We start from the raw sequence: 25,313 nt of genomic DNA on the forward strand, positions 1-25,313 counted from the left end.
GTTTGTTTTTTTTCACATAAATTCAGTTTGCTTGTTTACATGAGAAGAACTACTCAGCCTGTAAAAACAGTTGTATAGAGTCTTCTGTGGTGCTGGATGAGCTTTCCAAAAATACACTGGGTTGCATTATGGGAAATGTAGGATTCTGCAGGTTTTTTTGCGCTTCATTATTCTGGGGCCTAAATGTCAGAATATACTCCATTTATAAATCAGTTAATAAAAATAAAAAAAGCTGCTAATAAAGACAAGTTTTGGGTTGCCACGTTGTGAAAAATCCATTTAGATGGTGTCAAATTTGTGTCCACTAATGGACAGCTTTAACACATACGTTACCTCCTGGAAGAAAAGTTTTTATTATCCATTTATCAACATCATTAATATTTATAACTGCAGCGTTTGGTAGATAAGTACGAGGAACTTCATGTAAAAAGTCAAATGTTTGTGTCTTATGTCTTAATAATGAGCCATTAGATCTGTTGTCCAAAATGCAGTTATAAAGGCTTTTTTTACTACAAAAACTGTGTGGAGTTTAAAAAGTTATTGTTAATAAATGGATTAAAGAGCTAGCTAAAAAAATAAGACAACAGTCGAATGGATTTTTCACAACGTGGCAACCCAAAGGTTATTTTTAATAAAACAGTATCTTATTACTGGCCGATAAATACATACAACATGAAATATATATACACTTAGGACGGCATGACATTATGGTCAGACTTGTACTCCTCACCAACCGTCACGGACGTGTACAGTAACCATCAGCTCAGGGTCTTGGGCAATCCTGATGATGGGAGACGGGGGGGAGAGACAAAACAGCGACTCACAGGTAGGAGAGAACAAACTGAAAGGATGGACAGAAGCTGGTCATTTTCCTGCACACACAAGCCATAACAGAAACCAAGAGCTCTCTGGGGGGAGGGGGGAGATCAGAGAGCGGCAGGGAGAGAGGGCGAGCCCGAGGAAGCCCAAGAAACAAAACCTTTAGCCTCTGTGTTTACGATGCATGTCAAACAAACGACAATGACCTAAAAACTTTTTTTTGGTGGTGAAGATGATATGAGGTGTCTTTAAAAAAAAAATATATATATATATGTATGATAAACCTACAGGGGTTGGGAGCCTGGGGATCAATTTGTAAAATGTGTGTATTTTTTTCAGTTGTATTTTTTATTTTTTACGATATCTATTTATTTTCTTTAGGTATGTATTGGATAAATGTATGTACGTGTTCTGTTCCTTCTTGACTTCTTTTGATCTAGTTTTAAAGTAAATATGAAACATTGAAAATGGTCATTCAAATACACTACTGTATGTGTACATTTTGAGAACAAATTGTGCAATGATTTAACAAATTTCCATGATTAAAGTGATAGTAATACAAATTGAAAATATCATCTGGAAAATAAACAACAATGATGATGATGAAAATGGTGATGTTAAAGAAGAACAAAAAAAAATAAAGCGATCCAGGTGGATCTGCTGATCATCGCAAACTTTCTTCTTTTTTTTCTTTTCCCCCTTGATTTCTGCTGTTCTTTCCCTTCTGCAGTCACCGGTGTGCAGAGGTGAGTGTAACTAAGTACATTTACTCAAGTACTGTTCCTAATTACAATTTAAAGATACTTGTACTAGAAAACTTTAGGCATCTTTATACTTCTTCTGCACCTAATTTATGAGGCAAATATTGTTCTTTATGCTCCACTTTATTTGATAGCTATAGCCACAAATTACTTTTCAAAGTAGGATTTTGAAAACAAAATATGCAGGACTTTTACTTGTAATGGAGTATTTTTAAGGCGAGACACTACAGGCAATTGTTTTTTCATGCACTGGTCAATTTTGAAATTTCGGGCTATTTCGCTTCCATAACGTCTTTTTTCAGACTAGTGGAAAGAAAACCTCCAAAATACATATTTGGGTGTTTATTTTACTACACTGTCGATTTGCGTCTGTAGATTCCTCTTAAATTCACCAAAAGTAGGCATTACATAATGCCTTATTTTCCTATTTAAACATACATTTTCAGAAAACTTAATACAAATAACAATTGTCTTAATGTAAGTAATCAACCAGGGAAGTTTCACAGTGATATGTATAATTTATAATACATATCGTTTAAGGCGGTTTGTTTTTCCTCATACTCTGAGCCAGTATGTAGCACTTACTTTACATACAGCAAACTTTCCACTTTCGTTCCTATCTATATTCTGAAGGTTTCTACAGAGGAGGTTGTTCATATATCATTCATAGCCTGATTTATAGAACATTTTATTCCTAAAAGCATGGCGTAAATTGATCTTTTTATGGCTGTTTTTCTGATTTATGAAATGATAAAAAGAGATATCCAAAATCCCCTCTGTAAAAACATTTGACTCTAATATGTCAACCAAATTAAACAAGAATTTTATCCAATGTTCAGATTTCTGTTCTGGAGATATATGCAAATTAGCACATATTTAAAAAAAGAAATGCATCATTTGCATATTTAAACATAAAATAAATTTAAATTTAGAAAGACTGTGATCCAAAAAATATTCTCTTAAGTAAATAATCAACTGGGGAAGTTTCATGGTGATATCTACAAGTTAAAATATTTACCCTGTTCACCTGTAGGGTCTCCCCTTAAATGATGGTATTGTTACTTTCACATAAGTAACAGATCTGAATATTTCTAACACTGACTGTGTTTTATGAAGCTCTATTTTGAGGAAACTGAATCTAATCAGCAGATTGCAGCAGGAAAATAATCAAAATGTACTACTTAGGGTAACTTATCTTTTCCAAAATAAATCCCAGAGTGCTTTGAGAATTCAATACTACATATTTTTGAGAATTCAATTCTGCATATTTACATCAGTAACGTTCTGTGGAAAAAAAAATAGCTGAGTACAAAGATCCTTTATTACCACATTTTGGCAGGCAAACGGAACAAACCAGAAGATGGTAACATTAGCTTGTTTAGGTGTCATATAATTCACATTCATGAACCACAATGAACAAGTTCCACACTCGGTGATGTTTCCTGTCACATCATCAGCCTGAGGGAAACCATGCTAAAGTGTGCCCATGTTGTAGTTTCGGTATCCAACACTAAAAACACTGTCACATTCATGGTAATAATCCATATGGGAACAGTGTGGAGCAGTAAAACGGAGCCTCAGTAGGTGGCGCTCCTTCCTCTCACACCATGAGCGGCCCAGAGGCTGGAATTATCATCAGACACTGGAGAGACCTACCACTCCATGAAAACGTCTTCTATAAATACACACAGATATACATAGCTTCATACAAGAAAGGTATACTGGTGTCATATTGTACACATATATAAAGGAATATATTAATATCAAAGACATACACATGCTTACATACTAATCAAAAATAACTTAGATTATGAAAGATAAAATCATACAAAAACAGAACAGTACTTTTCAAAGTAAAATATCTATCTATATATATATATATATATATATATATATATATATATATGACAATTTTCCCTAAGATCTAGTATTGAGGTCTTCTTGTTTTTTTCAAAAGTCATTTGAAATTGTGGTGGTGGTGGTGGGAGGGTGGTGGGAGGGAGGGAGGGAGGGAGGGAGGGATGGATGGAAGAGAGAGAAATAACCAAATCCATCATGTTTAAGGAAGTGCACACAGAAGGATGTCACAGCTGCTCTGCTCTGTGTCACTTTCTACTTCTTGCCATCTCTCTTCTCTCTCACTCTCTCTCTCAGCCTCTCCCCTTCCTCGTCAAGACCTCCCTCCCCAGCGCCTGGTTGACTCTGGACAGCAGCACGCACACGCAGGACGAGTCGATGCGGATCCACCTCCATCCGGTTCTGTTGTTAACGTCTTTGGTGAGCGCTCGGACGTACGACTGCTTGGCTTTGCACTCGCTCAACCACTGTTTTGTATCCACGCCAAAGCAGCCGGCCCCGGCTACGCCTGTCCCGACAGATTTCGGAGGCGCGCCGGCCCTCGGCCTGCCGGTGTTGCTGAGCTGCTCGGCCTCGCGACAGCGAGTCTCATAGAAGTACTGTTTGAGCGGTCCCGTCTGGGTCTGGATCTCCTGCAAGATGGTGACCTTCTGACCGTGGGAGTCGATGGCGGTCTTCTTGTCGGTAACCCAAACACTTTCCGCCTCGCACACCGACTTCTCCCCTCTCCTTCGGTCGATCAAGTGCGAGCGTTTATCCCTTTTAACAGGACGGGCGACCTCAGCCCAGCTCAGAGTGGTGCTCCTGTCGATGGCCCGGTCCCCGTGACCCTCGATGTGTCCGTCCACGTCGTCCTGATCCTCCCGGTCCCTGTCCTCCTCCAGCAGGCCGCTCTCCAACATGAGCAGGAGAGGCGGGTGCTCTGGAGGCGACGGCGAGGGAGAGAACAGGACTCGCGGATGTGCGTCCAGAAACATCTCGTCTCCTTCTAAGATAGTGTCCAGCCCGGTCTCCAGACCCAGCCCTGCCTCCAGGTCCAAGCTCTCCTGAGCTAGACCTCTCGCAGCCCCCGGCGTCCACGTGCTCCCTGTCCCGACTGTAGGCGCATCTCTCAGCTTCTCCGAGGGAACAGTTGGTTCTGGTCCTCTGTGATCCCTTAGATCAGCAGCAGGACTGACGGCAATAAGGGTTTCCGCTGTAGAAACCCGCAACAGTCTTTCTGTGGAGTCCTGAATATTGTCCTTGGAAAAGTCCACAAAACTGGAGTAATCTCGCCTGCTGCTGCGGTCAGCTTTGTAGTCCTTTGGTAGAGAATTATCCTGGGGAATATCCTCGGTCCTGAGCGTTCCTCCTTCCGTGGGAGCATCCACACTGATTTTGTCATCGCTGCCTGAGTTGCTATTTGATTGGTAGGTTCCTTGATTCTCCACTTTGAACGTGGAAGTCTCTTCATCTGCGGAGGATTTCACATAATCCTTACGGAACTGGAGGGGTTGTCGGTTGCTGTGTTGGCTAAGAGCAGTAGCCATGTTGTAGTCCGTTTGTGAGGCATTTCCGTGGAAGTTGTAGTCCACAGGGGGCGCTGCGAGGCGAGCGGCCGGGTGCTCTCTGCGGTCTTCAAAGCCCGGCTCTGTCGTCGCGGCAGCAATCCTGGACACGGGGTTGTGAGGGAAGGGCAGGGCCGAGGCAATCACCATGGCAACCAGGGGAAGCCAGTGCATCACTCCCAAGACGTATCAGCTGGAAGACGAAACAGAGGTGATAGATGGGACAGAGACAGAGAGAACAGAGAGACAATGTTATTTTATACAATGCAAATTGTGGCTTATGCAGTTAAGCTAAGTACCTCAATTAAGATGTAAAATGAGAGGTTTTACTGGTGGCCCGCAGCTTTATGATCCTGGTGCTTTAACCGCTGAGGTATGGCTTTAAAAACTTGGCAGAACTCGTGGAAAAATAGGATGAAGTACAACAAGATTTTTCAAAAAATGGAGTTCAGCTTGGCAGAAGGGCTGCCCTTGATATAGAGACACCCGGTATGTATATGCAAGTCAGAAACTTTACAGGCAGCGGAAATAGATTCAAAAGACTTCTGCGACCAGAGAAAACAAGCCTCCCCTTTCAGCTTTTAATGGCATGACTTTTTCTCTTCTTTTTTTTTTTTGTTCGGTTGTTAAAGCTTTTTCTAGGATCCAAGAATCTGGGAATCTCTTCAACAAACATATGGTTTACCTCAGGTCTACTTGCAAAAACAAGCAAATTAGAAGAAAAGCATCCCAGTACCGCTGAGGTAAACCGCAGATATTCTACCCGATCACACCTGGACTGTGGGGGAATGTGTTTCCTTTGAAAAGATGATGCCTCAACATGATACCATACAACTGCTGCTTTCAATTGAAGGAGATTATTTATGAAATCCAGTGTAAACACCCTGCCTGCCATAACCTGCATTATTTAAACTTTGTGCAGCTTGTTATAACAAAAGGATTAGTAGTTGATTTGTGTAGCAAAACTATGGAACCAATACTGCAGGAATCTTTGTAATAAATCTTCTTAGGGCTGGAGTTATACAGCAGAAGGTGACCGTTAAAACAGTACATTATTAAAAAGTGTTGAGCATGTTATTAAGATGTTATTCAAAGTTTATTTTAGAGCTGCAACGATTAGTAATTCGACAGAAAATAAATGGCTCTCAACTATTTTGATAATTGGTTAATCATTTAAGTCTATTTTTATGCAGAAATACCAAACTTTGAATACTTCCAGCTTCTCAAATGTGAGCATTTGCTGCTTTTTCTTGACTTATATTATAATAAATTAAATATTTTATTTTATTTATCTGATTGTCGCTGACCAAACAAATCATTTTTATTAATCAAGAAAATAATGAGCAAAATAATCAATAATGAAAATAATTGTTAGTTGCTTTAATGGTTCATTAAATTAAATGATAGAAAATGAGACATTTGAGTCATTCGAATAATTTAACTGAATTTAATATTTGAATACAAAAATGTTAGTAACACAAAAAAAATTAAAAGATTACGCAATTAAATAAAAATGATAACATTGGTGTCATCAGAGTGAATGACAATCACATTTTGCCAGATTTGTCAAATTTGTGTTATTCATAACTTGAAGATACATTATGTTAAATGGTGACACAAAGAAAAAGTCCTAATAAGAACGGTTAACCAACAAAACTAAAAGATGAAGACAAAACTCGGAACAAGCACTCCCTCGTGTAAGCCAAATGTAAACACTTCCCCACACAGGGGAGACTTTTCATAGTTTCATGTCTGACACCATCATGAATCACACATCAGATAGAGCTGATTCATTAAAGTAGGGTTCACCTGTGACTTACTGGGAAAAAAAAGATTCCAGTCACCCACCCCATGTGGCATGTGCAGTGGGATAGCATTCAACCAGCACGCTGAAGAGGTGAGCGCCAGTTTAGTTGTTTGTTTTGAAAGCAGGGAGGAGGTCACTTGGAAAGAGTTAAAATAGGTGGAATGATCAGAATGTTAGTGATGCGGCTTTACTGGCACGGCTCCTTCACGGTTTTCCTCAGGCAGCCAAGAGGGAGGGGGGGACAAAACACGTAAAACATAAGTGGGAAGGTGTGGGTGTCACCACTGTTTGTGTGTTTGTTTGCTTTAGGAGGGTGACTGAACGGACGTATCATTGGCCATCGGTGACTGTGTGTGAGCATGTGAATGAGACATGACAAAAGTAAAACCCTGTCGGTGACGGGACATGTCCTCGGCACGGCCGCGCCCTCCACACAATGCAGGAGCAACAAGGTTTGGTCGACGCATCACTCAAGCAGTCACCTCGGGCGCTCAAAGCGTCTGCTTGCCATACTGACAATAAATAACATCAAAGTGCGTTGAGTTTCCTGTTTGCTCTGGCTACTGATCCAGGCACTGGGCCTGCCAAAAAAAAAAAAAAAAAAAAAACAGGCGTTTAAGGTGATGAAAGCAAGTTAAACCTTAAAAACCTTAACTCTGAGAGGCCAGCCAACAGCAGCTAAAGCTGGAAACAGACAAAGGTGAACACTAGGGGGTGGAGAGAAAGAAAGAAAAAAAAATGGATTCATGTATGTATCGTGATTTTTAATTATTTTTCCCAGAATCCATATTTTGTATTTATTTTTTATTTTCCTACCAATGATTCACCTAAATATCTTCCGTTTATATGGTACCGCTGATGGCGACTACATCACATCCGCTTCCAGCAAAACAAAGTGAAAGCAAAACATGCAGAAAATCCATGTTATGTACTTTACAAATGAAATAAATGTCAGACTGACTTTTTTTTTTTTTTTTTTTTAAATAATTAGTTTTTTAGAAACGTTTCATGATATATTGTCTCCAGAAGTGTATTATTCAACTTTTGTTTTTGTTAGAGAAAGAAAAAGAAACCCGCAATACCCGATACTATTCAATCGCAATACTTCTAGAATCGCAATAAATGAAAATCGCAATACAAATCCAATAGTGAAAGAATTGAATCGGGAGAAACGCACATCGTCCCTGCCCTATGTGAACACAATCTCTAATAGAAGATCAATTCAAATGAGCCACTGTGGAGAGGAGGAGGTACAGGCTGAATATCCAGGAAGAATCTGCAGGATTAGTATTCTGTTGCAGGAGAGCTATATGCATCTTTGGACTTTCTTGGAGCACTCAGGCACCACACCGAAGGCAGGCGAGCACACTCTAAGTGGTTTCTTTGTAAAGCAGCAGCAACAGCAGCACTACATCACCATGCTCCATTTGCTACAATGACACGCATCATTTGCGCTCCCTGCGAGGCTAGACGAAGACCACATCGTTCTTCCGCCCTCTGGACCAGACCCAGCCACTCTGAATCCCCCCCAGACCAACACACACACACACACACATCCCAGTCTCTCTAAATCAAAAACCTCACTTAGCAAATAAAACCCCACTCAACACAGACACTTGTATGTTAATCCTAATCTCCGTAGCCTGAAGTTCTTCCAAAAGAGCACATGAAGAATAGCCTGAAACCACAGGACTAGGGCCTAAACAAACCGACAGAACGCAATCACGTCACCGAGCAAAACTCCATGAATAAACAGACTAAACTATGACATTAACTGCGAGGCCTTCCGGGAGTCACAGTGGCACACTGAATTATTCAGCATTGATTATGACTGTATACTAATGAAACGGCGGAGAAGCGGCCTGTTTCTCCTGATTCTGTGTGCCTTTATGTTTACTCAGATCCTCTGGTTAATATTGTCAAATTCAACAGGATATTAGGGAGACCACCTCAGAGAACATCTTTAAGCGAATGCTTCAGACAGATCTATTTCACTTTGCTTTCAACTAGTTTCCTTCTCTCTGGATCACTATTTAGTATTCAGAATATTTACATTAGATTTATTATTTTACTATCATTATTGCTTGTTTCCGTTTACCCATGTTGCGGGTTTTTCTAGTTTCTCGTTATTGCAAAGCATCTTGCGCTACAATTTTCTATAAATTAAAGGGTATTTCATAAATACTTATTATTATTCTTATTAGCTGCAACTAATGACCATTTTCTTGTAATTGACTAATCTACTGAGCCTTTTTTTTTTTAAAATGGATTAATTGTTTGGTGGAAAAAATACCATGTCCAAGGGGATGTTTTTGTTCCATCAACTGTCTAAAACCCAAATAAATTACACCTACTATAATGTACGATGATGTAAAGCAGAAAATTCTCACTTTTTTTTTTTTTTGCTTTAAAATTGACCACAACGGTTAATCAATTTTCAAAAAAGTTGACGATTATTTTCTGTTTATTATTAGTATGACTATTTTGTTTTGTTACCAAGCCACTTTCAAAAAACATAAAACATGCGAATCAAACAACCTCGTTGATGTGCAGCTACTACACACGCCTTGCTCTAAAACAGGCAGACAAACCTTAACATACGGAAAAACAATAAAAAAAAGTACATTCATTATACTGTAGCTATATATTTTCAGAAGTGACATGACATAATGCATAAATAAGTATAATTTTTTTAAACAATTTCTGCAAAACATTTGGTGTTTCTCTACAAAATCTGGCACCTGGCAAATTGGTCTGACTTGTGTTTCCATAAAGCAGCCCTCACACCTGGCAGTAGCTACTGTAGCCTGTTAACAAACCAATGCCCCCCTCATGCGTGGCTAATGTCAGACACTTCCATCTGACAGAGTTAATGCACTCTGTGTTAGTGTTAGGACCAGGTCCCGTCCTAACCTAATCCTGCCTACTTTGAAGTTGACAGGGGTGGAAGATATCTTGAGCATGGCTGATTGGAGGACAGGTTGCACATCACATCTTATAGCAGTTTTTGTGTCAAGTTCCTTTTGACTAAGCTGTCTGAAATGCTGTCAAAAACAGTGACAACAGGAGTGGCTGCAAAACACATGAAGGTACATTCTCTCTCTCTCTCTCTCTCTCTCTCTCTCTCTCTCTCTCTCTCTCTCTCTCTCTCTCTCTCTCTCTCTCTCTCTGTGTGTCAGGGTAGAGTAAAAGCGTTGGTCTCACATGTGGTCATTTACAATGCCTTGCTGTCCCACTGTGCAAACAGCCCATTAATTCCAGGTCTGTGATTGTTTCATACCACGCTCAGCCTGCAAAGATCCAGCCTCCTCTCTAATCTTAGCTCATACTGTATGAAACACCTCTATCAGTCACATCTCTGTCCCACGCATGCTCACGCACACACACACACACACACACACACACACACACACACACACACACACACACACACACACACACACACACAAATAAATGCATAATTGAAGTGAATAATTGCCACATGCACATTGAAAGTGGTTATTTACACAAAAAAGATGCAAAAGAGGAGGGAGAGATGTGTGTTGACTGAGCAGAGATAACAATAAATGAGAAGTTGATCTGCAGGCGGATAAATATTTGAGAGCCTTAGTGTATTATATTATTATGTTTTTAGATTTTGAATTGTCACCTATGTTTCGTTTACATAAATAATGATATTTTCACCATAAATTGGTTTATATATATATCATTTTTATTATTAAATACTGGTTATTTGTAATTGATCAGACTGACTTTTGTATTTATGGTCAAGTATTCTTAAGTGATTTGGTCATCTCATAAAGAGATGTATCTCCCGAATGAAACTAATACATATTGTGCTGTATAGACGAACGTGGATATTACATATTTTTTTATAGTTTGGGGTTGGGGGGGGGGCGGCTACAAACCTCTGAGTACAACATCTGAGTACTTCTTCCACCACTGCTTATACAGTAGTGCAATAAAATAGCCGATAGCACGACAAATGTCTTCATCTTTTAAATTCTTACCTGACATCATATAAGCCAATGTGATGAAACATGTTGTAAGTGAAATGTATTTCCAATAGAAGATGTTAAAGTTGTAATAGTGGATTAAATTATGTCTTTAGTGGTTATTTCACTTGAATTTGCTCCTGATCTTGTGGCAATATCAAATGAAGACATGAGCATCGTGTTTGTTGTATATTAGACTACAACCTGTGTGATCTACCTGCGGGTTTGGATTGGGACTCGGTAGCTGTCTCGCCTCACCTGACTGACTGCCAACGAAAACAAAATGTGAAACAGGCTACAACTGCAGGACTGCCAAAGAAAATAACATGTAAAGTGGGATTGGGACTGTGTTCAAAATGCCTAAATGTTGTTCAAAGAGTTCATAAATGCATGAAATAAGTACACTTTAACTCAGAAATACATTTAAAAAACATTATCAGTATGCCAGTTGTGTCTGCATTCATGGATGTAAGTAAAAAATAAATAAAAAAACGTGAGCCGATAAATTAATAATGAAAATAAATTGCTAAACTGACTTTTTTATATAAGGGGTAGGCTATGTAACTAGTAGTGTATCCAACTGACGGAATAAATCAATAAATATGTAGGCATATGAATTCATACACACTGTAACCGACTTTACATGATGTGTTTCAGGCCTACGTGTATGATTTAAAGCCATACCGTTTAGGTGAGATCCGGACCCCGCGTCCTTCCAGCTGACACCACATTGATTATAGAGTCCTGTCGCCAGTTGCTCAACTGGTTTAAACAAATAAACTCATCAAACACCTTATTACGGAAAACACAAAACTAAACACAAACATTTCTTTCTTCTTTTAATAGTCCGTGACATCGCATGTGCCCTCCAAAAATCCGACGAGGAACACAAAAAAAAATAAAGTTACAAACCAGAAAACTCTCCTGTCCTGGGAGCGCGTCAACTGAGGGGGGTGAAAGGAATAAGCCCAGAAAGTGTCAAAAATGTAAACGTGCCACAACGTTTAGATATTCCATGAGTTGTTACTTCTCCAAGGCAGACCGGGGAAAATGTATCTCAGTTCAAATATGTGAACGAAGAAGTGGAGAGGTAAAGAAGTTGGCCAAATGTTTAAGACCTGAACTCCGCTTGAAACGTGTAAAGTCGGACAAACAGTTAAGCTAGCACGAGTTGGACTTATAACTTCTGGTCTTGACTTTCAACGTAAAAACCTGCTCTGAGGTATCCGTGTCGCAATGGAACGTTTGAGTAGCGGCGGTGCTTTTATTCCGAACACAAAAATAGCCACTTCCGGCGCAACTTCTTCCCCTCCGCTGCTAGCTTGATATATGGCTAACGACTCCGGTTTCTCTTGGGAAGCGCAAAGACAAGCCGAAGTTTTTTTGTTTAATGTTTCCACCTCAAGAGGTTAGTATATTGAAAAGAAACCTACAACATTAAAACGAGTAACATCTGTGAGAGCAGATGTGTTTAAAGCTCGTTTCCTAAACATGTGCATACATTATGAAACAGCAAGCCAGCGTTTAGTGAGCAGAATTAGCCAAAAAAAGGCACATTTCATGCTAGCTAGATTTGATACATTCAAACATAACGTTACATCGTGCAAGTCTTCACTTCACATGTACGTGACTGTGATTATGTTTTACCTTAACCCCCCCCCCTACTTTTTTCCCTCCCCGCCCCACTGTTCCCAAGAAAACTATTTGATGAATTACCAGCAGTGTTGTGTTGGCACGGGTCCACGCAATTTGAGTTCATTATAGGTTGGTAACAGTGCAAATTATTACAAACAAGTTGTTGTGAAGCTGGAAGTTGTCAAGGCTTCTCGTCTGCAAGTGCAGGGTGCAACATGAGCTCATTTGGCTCAATCAGACCTGAGGATGTAACGTTATGTTTAAATGCCAAATCCGAGTCTGTTTTCAGATTGCTTCCTGTTTGCTTGTAACGTTACCAGATCTTTTTTTTGTTTATGTGCCAGCCTCTTTGGCAGGTGAGTGTCTTGCTGAAGGGCATTTTGACAGGATAATTTAGATCTTACTTATCTTACTGACTGATTGGCTGTAATAAGTACTTTCATAAAGGTACTTTATTTTTGTCACATACACGTAGCGAAATTCATTCTCTGCATTCAACCCATCAACCCTCAAGGGAGCAGTGGGCAGCCAATGACAGCGCCCGGGGACCAACTCTGGGGAGCCAGTGCCTTGGAGAACCTAGTACATGTTTTTGATGGTGGGGGAAACGGGAGCAAACCCACGCAAAAATGGGAGAATGCTGTGTGGAGCCTGGAAAGACCTGGATTTGAACACAGAACCTTCTTGCTGTGAGGCCACAGTGGTAACCACTGGGCCACCAGTGGTCAGAACTGCAGTCTATGCTGCTCTAAGACTCTAAAGAGATAAAGTTAAAGTATGTTAAAAAGACCATAACAGAAGTTTCTTGAGTTCAACAGGTAGATGTAAGAAAACATTAGCTTTACGCTCACATTCACTACACATAGCTATGACTTTATGAACCGCCAGACAGAAAAATACACAAGGAAGCTGATACATGCTATTTAATGTGTACTAGTCCAGCCAATGCCTTCAGTTTTTATTCAAAATGTTCATATTACATTCCATACTTCATGGACACAGGACACTATATCCAAAATACACTGGTTTAAAAAAGTCAAAATACAGATGGCACACCAACACCACAGATACATTTTCAGCATGGAAATAGGCCAAAGTCCTTAATTCCATGCATACATTTTAACAGGGGTGGTCTTGCTGATTTTTGGGCCCCCTGAGTCCCAGCCTCCAAATATAGAGATCTGTGGAAAGTTTTGCAACACACAACATTTAAACATGTTTTTGCTGTGAATTACTTAGATAAAAAAAAAAATCAACACGTTATGCATTTTTCAACATTTTTATTTATTATATCAACAGAATTACATTATTGTGCAAGCTCAGTACATATATGTGTTTTCTAGATGTAGTATTGTCCCACTTCGTAAATGTAAGTTCCATATATGTTGTCCCATATATGCGTGCACTCAGATATTTATTATATGAAAGCTTCACGAATGGTTACGGTGAAATGTGGCAGTTAGTTGGCGTAATTAAACATTTTTTTCTTTCTGTATATGTTGGTTGTGTGAGTGCAGGCGGCTTCGGGATTCCTGTAAAGTTGAAAGGATGGAAACAGGAGCTGGTGACTGGCTGCTCTGTCCACTCACAGGTCTTTGGGGGAAAGTCGGCGAAGGCCCAGCGGAGACACAATGGAGGTCCATGGAGGACACACAGGCTGACAGACAGTTCAGCGGGTCCTCTGAGCAGATAAGTCGTCCCCATACAAACCAGACAGGGGTTCACTGCTATTGACCTGCAAGAACAGCGCGTCCACTGAGCCTCCCCACCTTCAATGGCCCTGTTGAAAAGGAGAGCACTAAATTGGCGGATGAGCGGGGGGGCGAACTCTGCCTACTCCCGCCTTCCCCTCTCTCACATGCTATCTCATTCTTTCCTTTACCAAGTAGTGGTTTCCATCTCACCAAACCCCTTTCCCCCTGAATGTTTAAAAAGATGAAAGGATAAGGAAAAGAATGGAGACAAAAGAGGGGAGGGTTCTGTTACAACCCTGCCCCTGAGAGACTGCTCATGAAAGAGTTTGGGGATGGGAGAGATAGGGACCGGAGAGGAGACACAGAAAGAGAAGGGGGATCATGAAAAGAGGTTTTTCAAACTCAAAGCCGCTAAAACGGGTCACTTCTGTATAGAGGGGCAGACTAAAGTGCAGTCTTCACTCAGGGACGGAGACATTTAACACTGTCAAAACCCTCTGATGGAAGGGAGCGTTGATGTACTTGCACCCGTTGACTGATTGCGCAAACACACGTGATCACACGCACACATACACACTCTGCCTATCTCTATTCTTTCTGTTTCTCTTAACCGTACCCACCATACAGCAGCACTCCATTTGTTGTCTTTGCCATTAACACACATTCGCCTCCCTCACGGTATTTAGTGTCAGTCACTCAAAATCCTTGCAACCCTCCCACCATTCTCTCTATCTCCCTCTTTGCCTGAACTTGCCCTGCATGCACTTAGATATTTCCACCTCAGGGTGCATCAGTGAGAGTTGGGGTAAGAGAGAGAGAGCAAGAGAAAGTTGTTAGCTAAGTGTGGACAGGAGTGGCGGTCACACAAAAATGGCTATTGAAAGGGATCGCTCTTTCTCTCTTTCACACACACACCCCTTCAGACATGCAAAACTAACCACAACCATTTCACAGTTGGGGAGATATAGAGATTTATTTCAATTTCATTTACAAAACAAGTTTTCCTTCATATTGTAACATGTCACATTAAAAGATTTCCTAAATCCCTGTGTCGACAAAAGCCTTTAACATTAGTCACAATATATTGCAGGGAATAACGCAAAACTCTTTCTGTTTTTCGTTTGGGGATTTGTATTTTCACCAACCAACATTTTTCATGACCCAAACAGATTTTCAGACTGTTTTTAAAGCCCCACAAAAAAACGATCCTTTTTCTGAACCTGCCTTGTATGCGAGCAACTTGCAAAGCCTTTGGCAACGTCACTCACTGTGTCTCATAGCCGTGATATCACTTTCACTAGAATCATTTTCTACTCATTTTCTTCTGCTCATCATCCACCTTTTTCAATCCTGACAACCGATTCTCAGTTCCAGATGTCACTTTTACTACCCTCGACTCCTTCGATGTAATCTTTCCCACACACAGCGCCATCACACATCAACTTATTGCTTTCGCGTTGGACATCCTCCATTTGAAACTCGGATCTGAGTGTAATTGGAAGGTAGTTATTATGGCAATTATTGCAAATAGCAGAGCTGTCAGGGCGAGGTTAACAGTCTGTCTGTCCACGACTGAGCCACCGAGTCAGACTTCAATTAGGGACCCTAAACCTCCCCGAGGTACCCAGTGTCAGTCCTTCATCATCTCCTCTTCCATCTTTACACACTTTGATCCTCTCCCACTGATTTATTTTACATTTTCAATCCTTTTCATCGTTCCTTCCATCGTTGACCTCACTTACTGCGCTGCACTCCCTCCTCCTCCTTTCCCCTAAATTCAAACCTCTCTAGTAGGAGCTTCACCACCATCACTACCATTACCACACACACACACACACGTACACACTGAGGTATAGCATATGTTTCCAATTTCAGACTTAATGCTCCTTTCTGCGCAACCTGACCCAATTAGCCAAATCCTCCTGGAAATGCCCCAGTCGGCAGCAATGGTGGTAGAGAGGTAAAGGGTCAAAGGTGAGGCCATTCACAGGGGGTTCAGACTCTGATGATTGCGTCACCTCCTGTCTGTCTGTCTTTGTGTCTGTCTGGCTCCCAGTCTGTCTTAGACATCCCTGGCTGCAGCGGTTTAGCTGCTGTGCAACTTCCCCACGGACACATTTGGCACAGGTGCGGGATTGTGCAGAAAACGCAACCCAAGCCTGAAATTAAATTTCACAGCTTCCTAAAGGTCAAAGAGGATGAGTGACAGGGTCTGGAGCCAGACCACACGTAAACACACACACATGCACGCACCCACACACACACACACACACACACACTCTGAAAAACAAACACATGCGCCTACAAGTCTGTCCTGCGTGAAACTGAAATTAGTGTATGGAATGTGAGAGCATCGGAGCTGAAAACCCTCATTAAGGGGAATGGAGGACTTAGTTAGGTAATTCTGTTTTATGCTTAATGAGAAACAGATTTGAATGGGTGCAAACTGCAGACTGGCGCTGCTTTGCATTACCTGGCAGTCTGCCCTGTCCCAAGTCTGTTTAGATTTTCTGCTACGTGTGGTGTTGGTGCAGAAGCCGGGTCACTGTCAGTTTATAGAAGGGCTTCAGATGCCGCCATGCAGCCGGCGTTGAACGCACACACTCTGCTCCTCTTGTTTACATCGTCTGCCCTGCCAATCCCTCTCCTATTACAGCACCTCTCTCTCTCTCTCTCTCTCTCTCTCTCTCTCCAGATCACCTCTCAATCACTCGTCCTTGCCTCCTTATCTGTCCCCCCTCAGTGTCTCCTTACAGGACTCCATCCACCTACAGTGGCTACACTTTTATTCACTTGCCACAGAGTTGTTGCAGTCTGGACGCCCCCGCATCAGACATGCAGCCTAAATAGTGAAATAGCACAACTCCCTGTGTTTTGCGGATTTATTTTGCACTTATCCACCCCCCGTCCTCTCTCTCCCCCTCCTCCGCATCCCCTCACCCCTCTCTTCCATAAGCCAGGTTTTGTCCCTTTTCTTGCCAGAGGAAAAATGTAACACATTGTAAACTTTACTCACTGTACAACACCCCGCAGGATTAGATTTCAGAGGCAGACTTTGTGTTTGAACTGCTCTGGCAATTAGTAGAGTATAGACTTACAGTGCACCTACTGCACAAAGGAGGCACCGGCCCAGTTGTACTGATCCCGCCCTGCCCCTCTCCATCTGTCACTCCTGTGGGACTGCATGTACACAGAGCTATATGTTTGAATTGTTGTACGTATGCGTGCATGTGTGCATGTACGTTTGCTAGTGTTGGTGCTGGATAATAAATCAAATTCAGTAAATGGCAACACTTCACTTTAAATCCCCCTATTGAGCATTATAAGCAGTATTTAAACATTTAAAAATACTTATAACACACTATTATGTGGTTATAAGCAGAAAAAAAGTTTAATTAATGTATTTGTCAGCAACTATAACTCCTCCTATAAGTGCATGCTGGTGCATAAACATATAATGATGACAATATCGTAAGTATCGTGTCATCATAATTGTCATCATAATTTTATGATTGATTTTAGTTTGCATATGTCTGCCATGCCAGAAGAGGCTGTGCAGGTTTCATACCATAACCAGGAGTCTTTGGATATTAATGACATGTCAATTTCAAATTTAATTACACTGCTCAATATCACAAATTTGCACATTCTGTACAGTATACTACACCCTCTGTTCTTTAGATCCTTGCTTCAGAAAAGGAAAAAAACCCAAAACCTTAAACAGGGAAAGTATGGAAGAAACTTCAGGGAGAGCAACTGTGGAGGGATCCCTATCCCTGGATGGGCAGACAGCAATAGATGTCATGTGTACAGAATAACCAACATAATAAAACTACGGTATGGACAATCAGGGTGACAAAAATATAGATAGATTGTAAACATATATGAACAATATGGATCTAGGAGGAAGTCGAGCAGGTTCTGGGTGCCGCCAAATAGACCTGAGCCACACAACCTCCTCCCCACCATGGAATCTAGGGTTGTGAATCTTCACTGGTCTCACGATTCAGTTCGATTATGGTTATCCTGTCAACGATTCAAATCGATTCGATGCGTCACCTCCTCAATATTATTATACATTACTACACATGGTTTTCATCAACAAATTCAAGCAGTCAGATCTAAATGAACTCCCCTTTTTATTGTATCCGCTCTTAAAGAAGACACTTCCTGAATGTAGCGGAGTCTAAGCACAGCAGACAACAGACAAAAGGCAAAAACAAAAAAAAGCAGCGCCTGGAAAATCAACAAGTAACATCAGTAGGCAATAACCGATGGTCTGTCACTGCATCGATGCAGAATCGTCTAGGTCCGCATCGATGCAATGATTCATTTCAACACCCCTAATGGAAACCTGGAAAGAGAGGACAGACCACACAAACACACAAGAGGTAAAAACTCAAGCCAAGAGTGAGAAAGAGGGGCTGAATATCCTAGAGGACAAAGATTCAGATCCAAACATTTGGAATGAGGCAGCGACAGTATGCTGCAATGTTCTCGTGTTAGAATGAGGCTTAAGATGTTCATTGAGACCGAGACCCAACAGGTACAAGGCCTGAAGTAATGAAAGGGATGAGCAACTCGCTGAAAGACGGGTTTGTATTTAAAGGCTTCAACAGAGTCAGACTGTCGGAGGTCTGCTAAGTCACGTCGTTAAACAACATTGTATTTGATAGTTGAGAAGCTACGCATATAAATCAATCCTGGCCGCCTCATAAAGCCCAATCATAGGCCGACATACTTCCTGCCACAGCACCATGTGTCTCCAGTTTGACAAACCTGAAACTCAACTTCTTTTTTCAGTTTATTTCTAATTCCGTGTGTCACGATTCATGGAAAAAGCTCAACCTATGTATGTACAGTATGCAGCAGCTCCACCCATGGGCCTCCATGCTCTTTGAGGCCTCACTGACTGACACTGATATCTGTCAAAGGATCCCTCAGACGGAGGCTACTGTGCAGGTTTCTCCACTCAGTGCAGAGTCATAGCGCCCTCTTGTGGAAGGGAGGGTAATCATGACCCTCACCACCACCACCACCGTGTCTGCTAACACTGTGGTTGTGCTGGATGTCCCAAACTCCCTCCCTGTTGAGAGGAGAGGAAAATAATTTGAGACTAGTTTTGTTATCTTTTTCCCATCCTGTCTGCGGTGATAAACACTGACCGTTTGAGTAAGGGAATCCTGTGATGGAGAGGAAGTGAATGAGGAAAAAAGAAGGGAGGGAGGAGAGTGAGATGGGATGGGAGGGGGGGGGCTCAGAGCACCAAGCTGTTGTATTAATCTGCAAATTTTCTCAGATGACGCAAAGTCTGTGACTTTGCCTCCTGTCCCCTCTCCCTCTTCATCTCCACATCCCTCCTCTCTTCCGTGTCTTTCCCGATGCCTCGCTCTTGTCGGATGGGAGATAACAACACACAGCAGGTAAGCCCGGTTGCCTCCTGGCTGTCATCCCCCCCACCCCACACCTCCACCCTCAGCATGCTCCCATTCATTCACAGCTGACATGTGCGGTGGTTTTGGACCATTCGTCACCTTTGACAGCAGTCATTTTGAATGAGCGTTGATTTATTGGTGTTGTTTTGCAAAGTTAACATTTGATCTTTTGTTTTTAATTCTGCTGTTTGAACATGTCGGGGCCTGTAATATCTTATCAGTAGACATCTGCAGTGTTTCAGCACGCTGTCTGCTTTAATGAGTTTCCAAGGCGTCTGTTGCCCATGCGAGAAGATGGATTTACTGTACTCAGTCCTGCTGGAGAAAGGAGCATTGGAGAAATTGCGACGACAGATCAAAAAGGAAAATAGGGGACAAAAGAGATGGGGGGAGAGAGAGAGAGAGAGAGGGAGAAAGAAAAAGTTTATAAATAGCAGAGCTTTGCCATGGTGAAGAGAGCAGATGTGATAGACAGTCTGTGCTTAAGGAGTTCAAACAACAGATTAATACACACAGATTATCGTCCGAGAGAGAGAGAGGAGGGGAGGGAGGAGGGCGTGTGCCTGACATGTGTGGACACACACACGCACACACACAAACACACACACACATATATACACACACACATATATGTAGAGTAAATCACACACAAAGATGCAGAGTAAATCACTCAAATACACAAGTGTTTTCTCTCACTCACACTTCATGTCCACCCAATCTCAAATACTGACACACACATACACACACTCACACAACAAGGTTTCTGGTTGCATCTATATTTCCTGCCAGACATCTTTTATTGCTGAAATGTTTAAGTCAATTATTCGATTACGTACTTGATAACAAAAAGAAGATAATTAATTGATGGTTTAAGTCATTTATGAAGCAAAATTGCCAAAACGTTTAACCTTTCCAGCTTCCTACAGTAAATTGGATGATTTGCACAGCATTTTTTGCCATAGGTTTATGTCTGCATTTTCCTTTCTATTTCTGTACATCTACAGTATTTAATGCTAAAATGTTAAAAGTTTAGTTAATCAAGATAAAATTAACCAAAAAGGTTTTTTTTAAATTAATGGTTACAGTCATGTATCAGCTTCTCAAATGTCAGGATTTTCTTCTTGTGGGTTTTTATCACTGTAAAAATAAATATCTTTTTTTCGGCTCTTGGAGGTTGTGATGGGCGACCAGTGTAGTTCCACTACAAGTCTGTACAAGATCTGGTTTTAGAGTCGAGCAGCAAATACCTCATAATGCGTTTAAACGTGCCAAGTGAGGACATGTTTTGACTCACGTGTGGTCACAACCAACCGCTGATGGACCGAGTGGAGTCCACATCTGAATGACTCTGACATTCACTGAGAGGGTTTATACCCACGGTTTAACCCTTCTGCTGCAGCGATCTGGTAAAGCCATTCACCACGTGTTTGATGGCAGTTGTGCATATGTTGAAGGAATTAGATGCTGCTCTGCTTTAAGCTAAATGGATACTCAGGATGTGTGTGTTTGTTTATTTAAGAACTAATTTAAAAAACGGGGGGAAAATGATGTAGAACATTATCTGTAAGGAAGCTGCTAGAGGAACCCTATACACCACAACACACTGAATAGAATGTGGTGGCTGTGACTCAGGTTGTAGAGCGGTCGGCTACTAATTAGAAGGTCGGTTCGATCCCTGGCCACTGCAGTTTTTCGTCAAAGTGTCCTTGGGCAAGACCCCATATGCTCCTGATGCTGCGCCATCGGTGTGTGAATGTGCATAATTGTTTATCTGATGAGCAGGTGGCAAATTGTATGGCAGCCTCGGCCACCAGTGTATGAATGTGTGTGTGAATAGTGCCTGTATAGTGTGTAAAGCGCTTTGAGTAGTTAAGACTGGAAAAACGTTATATAATATGAATGTCTATTTACATTTACACTGTGAACCAGAGACAGCATGTTGGGAAGTGAACATCATTGCAACATCAACATCATTGCTAAAGGTTGAGAAAGTCCCGATAATAAAATGCATAATATCTGCTAATTGTTACTGTGGTTTGGGTGTGAAGCACAATAAAACTGGGAAAATGACAAAAGGATGCATGTTTAAATCGCTCAAACAAAACTTTTCTGTAATTTGTTAATTTCTCGAAAAATAATTAGTAGTTCCAGAATATAGGTAGCCTGGCTCCGCCATCCTACGTACTTCTGCTCAATTTTCATTTCTGTTCAGTACTCTGTCTGGGTTTGCGGTATATTCTTGGGTTTTCTCATAGACGGTATCAAAGCCGGTCTACGGAAAGCCGTTCCACTCCCTATTCAGCCCCATTGTACCGAATTTGGTTGCAGTTCCACCAGAGTTCCGCTGGGGGTGATCGCGGTCCAGTGCAAAATGAATGGGACTCTATGGAGCTAGACGGCTAAATGTGTCTCTTTAGCCCGATTGTCGTTGAGAAATCTCAGATTTGATTGTAGTTTTTGCAAGTTCAACATGGGTTATAGGCCGAAAGTTGAATGAACGAGTACTTATGTCCTTTTGATTTCTTACAGGGTGAGTCTGTGATGGAACTGCAACCAGTTCAGAAGCCGGAAGTAACGAGGGAGTGGAACTTCTTCCTATATTAGAAATTCTTTGACAGTATATAAGCAAAGAATTTGTTTCCTCCGACCAAATATTTGGCGGTCCAATCAGCAAACAGAGGGAGTGGCTGAGAACGATGACGTTGAGGACGTGCGGTAGAAAGCCAGCGAGCGAAGCCATTCGGTCCGTTGTGGCAACACTGCCGAATATCCAGAAGTTAAAGCCCGAGCTAGAACAATATTTGCTCAGTTGTGTTGGTGGCCATGATGTTGTGGTACTCCTCCCCACGGGGATCGGGAAAAGTTAAATTTCCAGCTCACTCCGTTAGTGGTGAAGGAGTTGGCTAAGGCTAACGCTAGCGATGCTAATGCTAAATATAAGCCAATAGTTGTCGTCTCCCCTCTTGTTGCACGTGCGCATGACATACGTCATGACCAAACTTTAGCGATTGGTTATGGCAGATCCAGAGTGGCTCTGGGCAGATCCAATAGTTTTAAACTTCAACAGAGGACCCGCCTTCAAGGAAGTTAACACTTGTCAATGGAGAGTGGCCAGACTCTCTGTACAAATTAAATGTACAAGAGTCTGGTAGGACCAGGCTAGAATATAGGTGCATGCCTAATTTTTAATTAATGCAGAATACATTAATTTCATAATATTGCCATAGTTTGGGGATTTGATATTGCCATAGTTTTGGTAATTATTACCACACACCTAAATTCTCTTATGGATTTATGCCTAGCTGTTTGTGTGTTTGATATGTGAGGGGTGTGTTGTAGCAGCATTGTAGAGCTGCAGTGACCATCCTCATCTCCCTCTGCTGAACGAGGGGAGGATCGGGGGGCGGGTGGGGATTATATCTCGATCCCTTTACAAAGGCCACACCAAACAATCAGCCTTTGGAAATAATCCTCTGAGACACCAGGACACCCGCACACAGTTACAGACACACAAGAACATTTCAATGTGTTCATAAAATACACACATTGTCGATTTAGGGAGAATCTACAGCTTTTATCTCTTCAGTTAGCAGTTTAGTGTGGATCTGTAAACATAGTTATATATAGGCTAATGATATATGACAAAGACGAGCAACAAATCATCTCATGTGGGGGCATGTTTGGCATTTTTTCACTGTTTTTGCTTTAAAATTGACTGAATCAATCCTTAGAATAAGTGCATGCTTTTGTTAAAAAGTAGATTTATAATCCTGATGCATGCAATGAATAATTCAATCTTGATCAAACATTAAAGGTAACAACAGACTACAAGTGTATATTAATTGTTGTTCTGTAGCTAGGTTGTGTTAAATATACACAAACAGAATACATAAAGTCAGTTAAACCACATTCATATTGTTATGATGATTTCTATCACAGCTTTTAAATCTTATTGAATGTCTTAATTAAGATCAGAGGCAGGCATACAGATTTAGCAACACATCCTCATACCTAAACAACATTATAGGTCGATATAAAAAGTATAAATTCAAATTAAATTAATTAAATTTCCAAAGCCATTCTATTTACTGCCGCACGTTGGCGGTTTAATCATGTGACTGTAATCATGTGACTGTTCTATTTAACGTTAACAGGCACAGTTTTAAACACGTAGTTAACGTTGTGAAACCAAACTAGTTAAGTTTAGGCAAACAAACAAAAATTGGTTAGGGTTAGTAAAACATTGAGTGAAAATGAGTCACGTAAAACTTGGAAAATTATGATGTAACACAACATCACGGACGTACCTAGGTCACTGACTTACAGTAGGTCCGTAATTTCAAAATGACAGTTGACTTTTGGTTTCACATGGGACATAAACGCTGGTTTTCTGAGTGAATGTCCTGTATTTGTTTGACCCATCCACTGCCCCACCCTTCCTCCTTACGCAGAATTTGGCGCTCTTATACTTTGTCACCTCACTTCCTTGTTTGCTCTCGCGATAATTACTACATCTAACAAGAAATGCAATTGTTGGTCGTTATGGGCTGCTTGCATAATGGCTGGCTGGATTGAGAGAGAGGGGCGAGGTGTAATTGTATGTATAGCCAATGTGCATCTGTTTGATCTCTTGAATCAACATCCGTGATTGGCTGGTGACCTACTTGGATCATTACTTTTGATATGCGGAGGGTGTGGGGTTCTTAACACAGACGAGCCTGTGACAGCCGGACTGAGCTGAGTGCTGAGGTAGTTTGTCGTGTCATGCTCTGGTGGTGTGTGCACCTTCATCTCCAGCTGCTTGGGCTCATATACAGTAATCAAAGCCTGTTCTTCAGGGAGATTAACTCCGATTCTGTCATCGGTGGCCCATCGTCCTGGAAACCACGACAATTAAGAAGATGTCTTAAGTACATGACTGCATGTGGAGACTGATTGTGATGGTTATCACGCACTGCATAGGTCACCATCACACATCTGATGGACTACGAGAGTATTTACATTGAGGAACCTGATGTTTATGCAGTCTGCTTCTCTTAGAAAGTCTCTGTGGGAGTCTCAGCTCACTTTGAAGTCCCTCTACCTTCAGCTCTCATCACTAACATGTGTTTTCGAAGCTCTCTCTAAAAGACTAGGCTTCCTTTCAAAGGGGAATGTCTTCTGTTCCGCAGTATACCTGGCAGAGTAGTAATACCTGTCTCATGTTACCATGAAATTCAGGATTTACTGTAAGCTGCCTGACCAAACAGTCTAAACCCACTGAGTTGAATTGCTGTGTTTTATTAGGGTGCTAAACTGTGATGTAACAGGCGTGTCTACTGGCTGCTCTGATAAGCCTTTTTCCATGAACTCCGGACAATGTTCGACTAATCAGTTGCCCTTTCACACATGTAGCACAAAACAGCAGATTGTCCGTGTAAGACGCATTCTCACTTACTGGAAATACTCTGTTTGGTGTAGGCAAGGGGTGGCGGCTGGATAGAGCGTGTAGGATGCAAGACATGCCGCGGATTAAACTTCGGTCACGTAGCCGGTTCGTAATTTGTTCATAAACAACCAAGTATCTTGCCGTTCCATGAATTTGTCTGACGATTTCGGTATCAGCCCTTACCGACACTAGTTTGCGAAACTCGTTGTAAGACATTTTCGATGCCGTCTTTGTGTAAATGACCCTTCTTCACCTCCAGATGTTTGGTTGTGGTTCTGCGCCAGCCTCATGATAGAAACATCATCAACATGCCACTCGCTCGCTGTGAATTCTCT

At 41.5% G+C, this 25,313-nt stretch overlaps 2 protein-coding genes across 7 annotated transcripts in view; one reads left to right on the forward strand and one right to left on the reverse strand.

Annotated features, from left to right (window-relative positions):
• Positions 1–3,609: 3,609 nt before the first annotated feature.
• Positions 3,610–12,600, reverse strand: ntf4 (neurotrophin 4). Of its 4 annotated transcripts, none has more exons than XM_028600117.1 (3): positions 12,503–12,600; positions 11,471–11,548; positions 3,610–5,177 (listed from the first exon to the last, which is right to left on the reverse strand). In XM_028600117.1, the coding sequence occupies exon 3, from the start codon at positions 5,156–5,158 to the stop codon at positions 3,731–3,733; it is 1,428 nt and encodes a 475-aa protein (XP_028455918.1). In that variant the 5' UTR covers positions 5,159–5,177; positions 11,471–11,548; positions 12,503–12,600; the 3' UTR covers positions 3,610–3,730. The 4 variants fall into 4 exon arrangements, with proteins under 4 accessions (XP_028455918.1, XP_028455917.1, XP_028455919.1 ...); XM_028600116.1 differs by lacking the exon at positions 12,503–12,600 and adding an exon at positions 11,699–12,007; XM_028600118.1 differs by lacking the exon at positions 11,471–11,548.
• slc1a9 (solute carrier family 1 member 9) overlaps positions 12,108–25,313 on the forward strand; it is a 32,863-nt gene continuing 19,657 nt past the window's right edge. The window contains exons 1-2 of one of the 3 annotated variants that reach the window (XM_028600111.1): positions 12,108–12,194; positions 13,939–14,114. In XM_028600111.1, coding sequence (XP_028455912.1) covers positions 13,970–14,114 — 145 coding nt within the window. In that variant the 5' untranslated portion in view covers positions 12,108–12,194; positions 13,939–13,969. Of the gene's footprint in view, positions 12,195–13,142; positions 13,197–13,938; positions 14,115–18,365; positions 19,539–25,313 lie in introns of those variants that run through there. The other 2 variants (XM_028600112.1, XM_028600113.1) reach the window with 2 other exon arrangements.

Source organism: Perca flavescens, chromosome 15 (assembly GCF_004354835.1).
Source record: "Perca flavescens isolate YP-PL-M2 chromosome 15, PFLA_1.0, whole genome shotgun sequence".
NCBI lineage: Eukaryota > Metazoa > Chordata > Actinopteri > Perciformes > Percidae > Perca > Perca flavescens.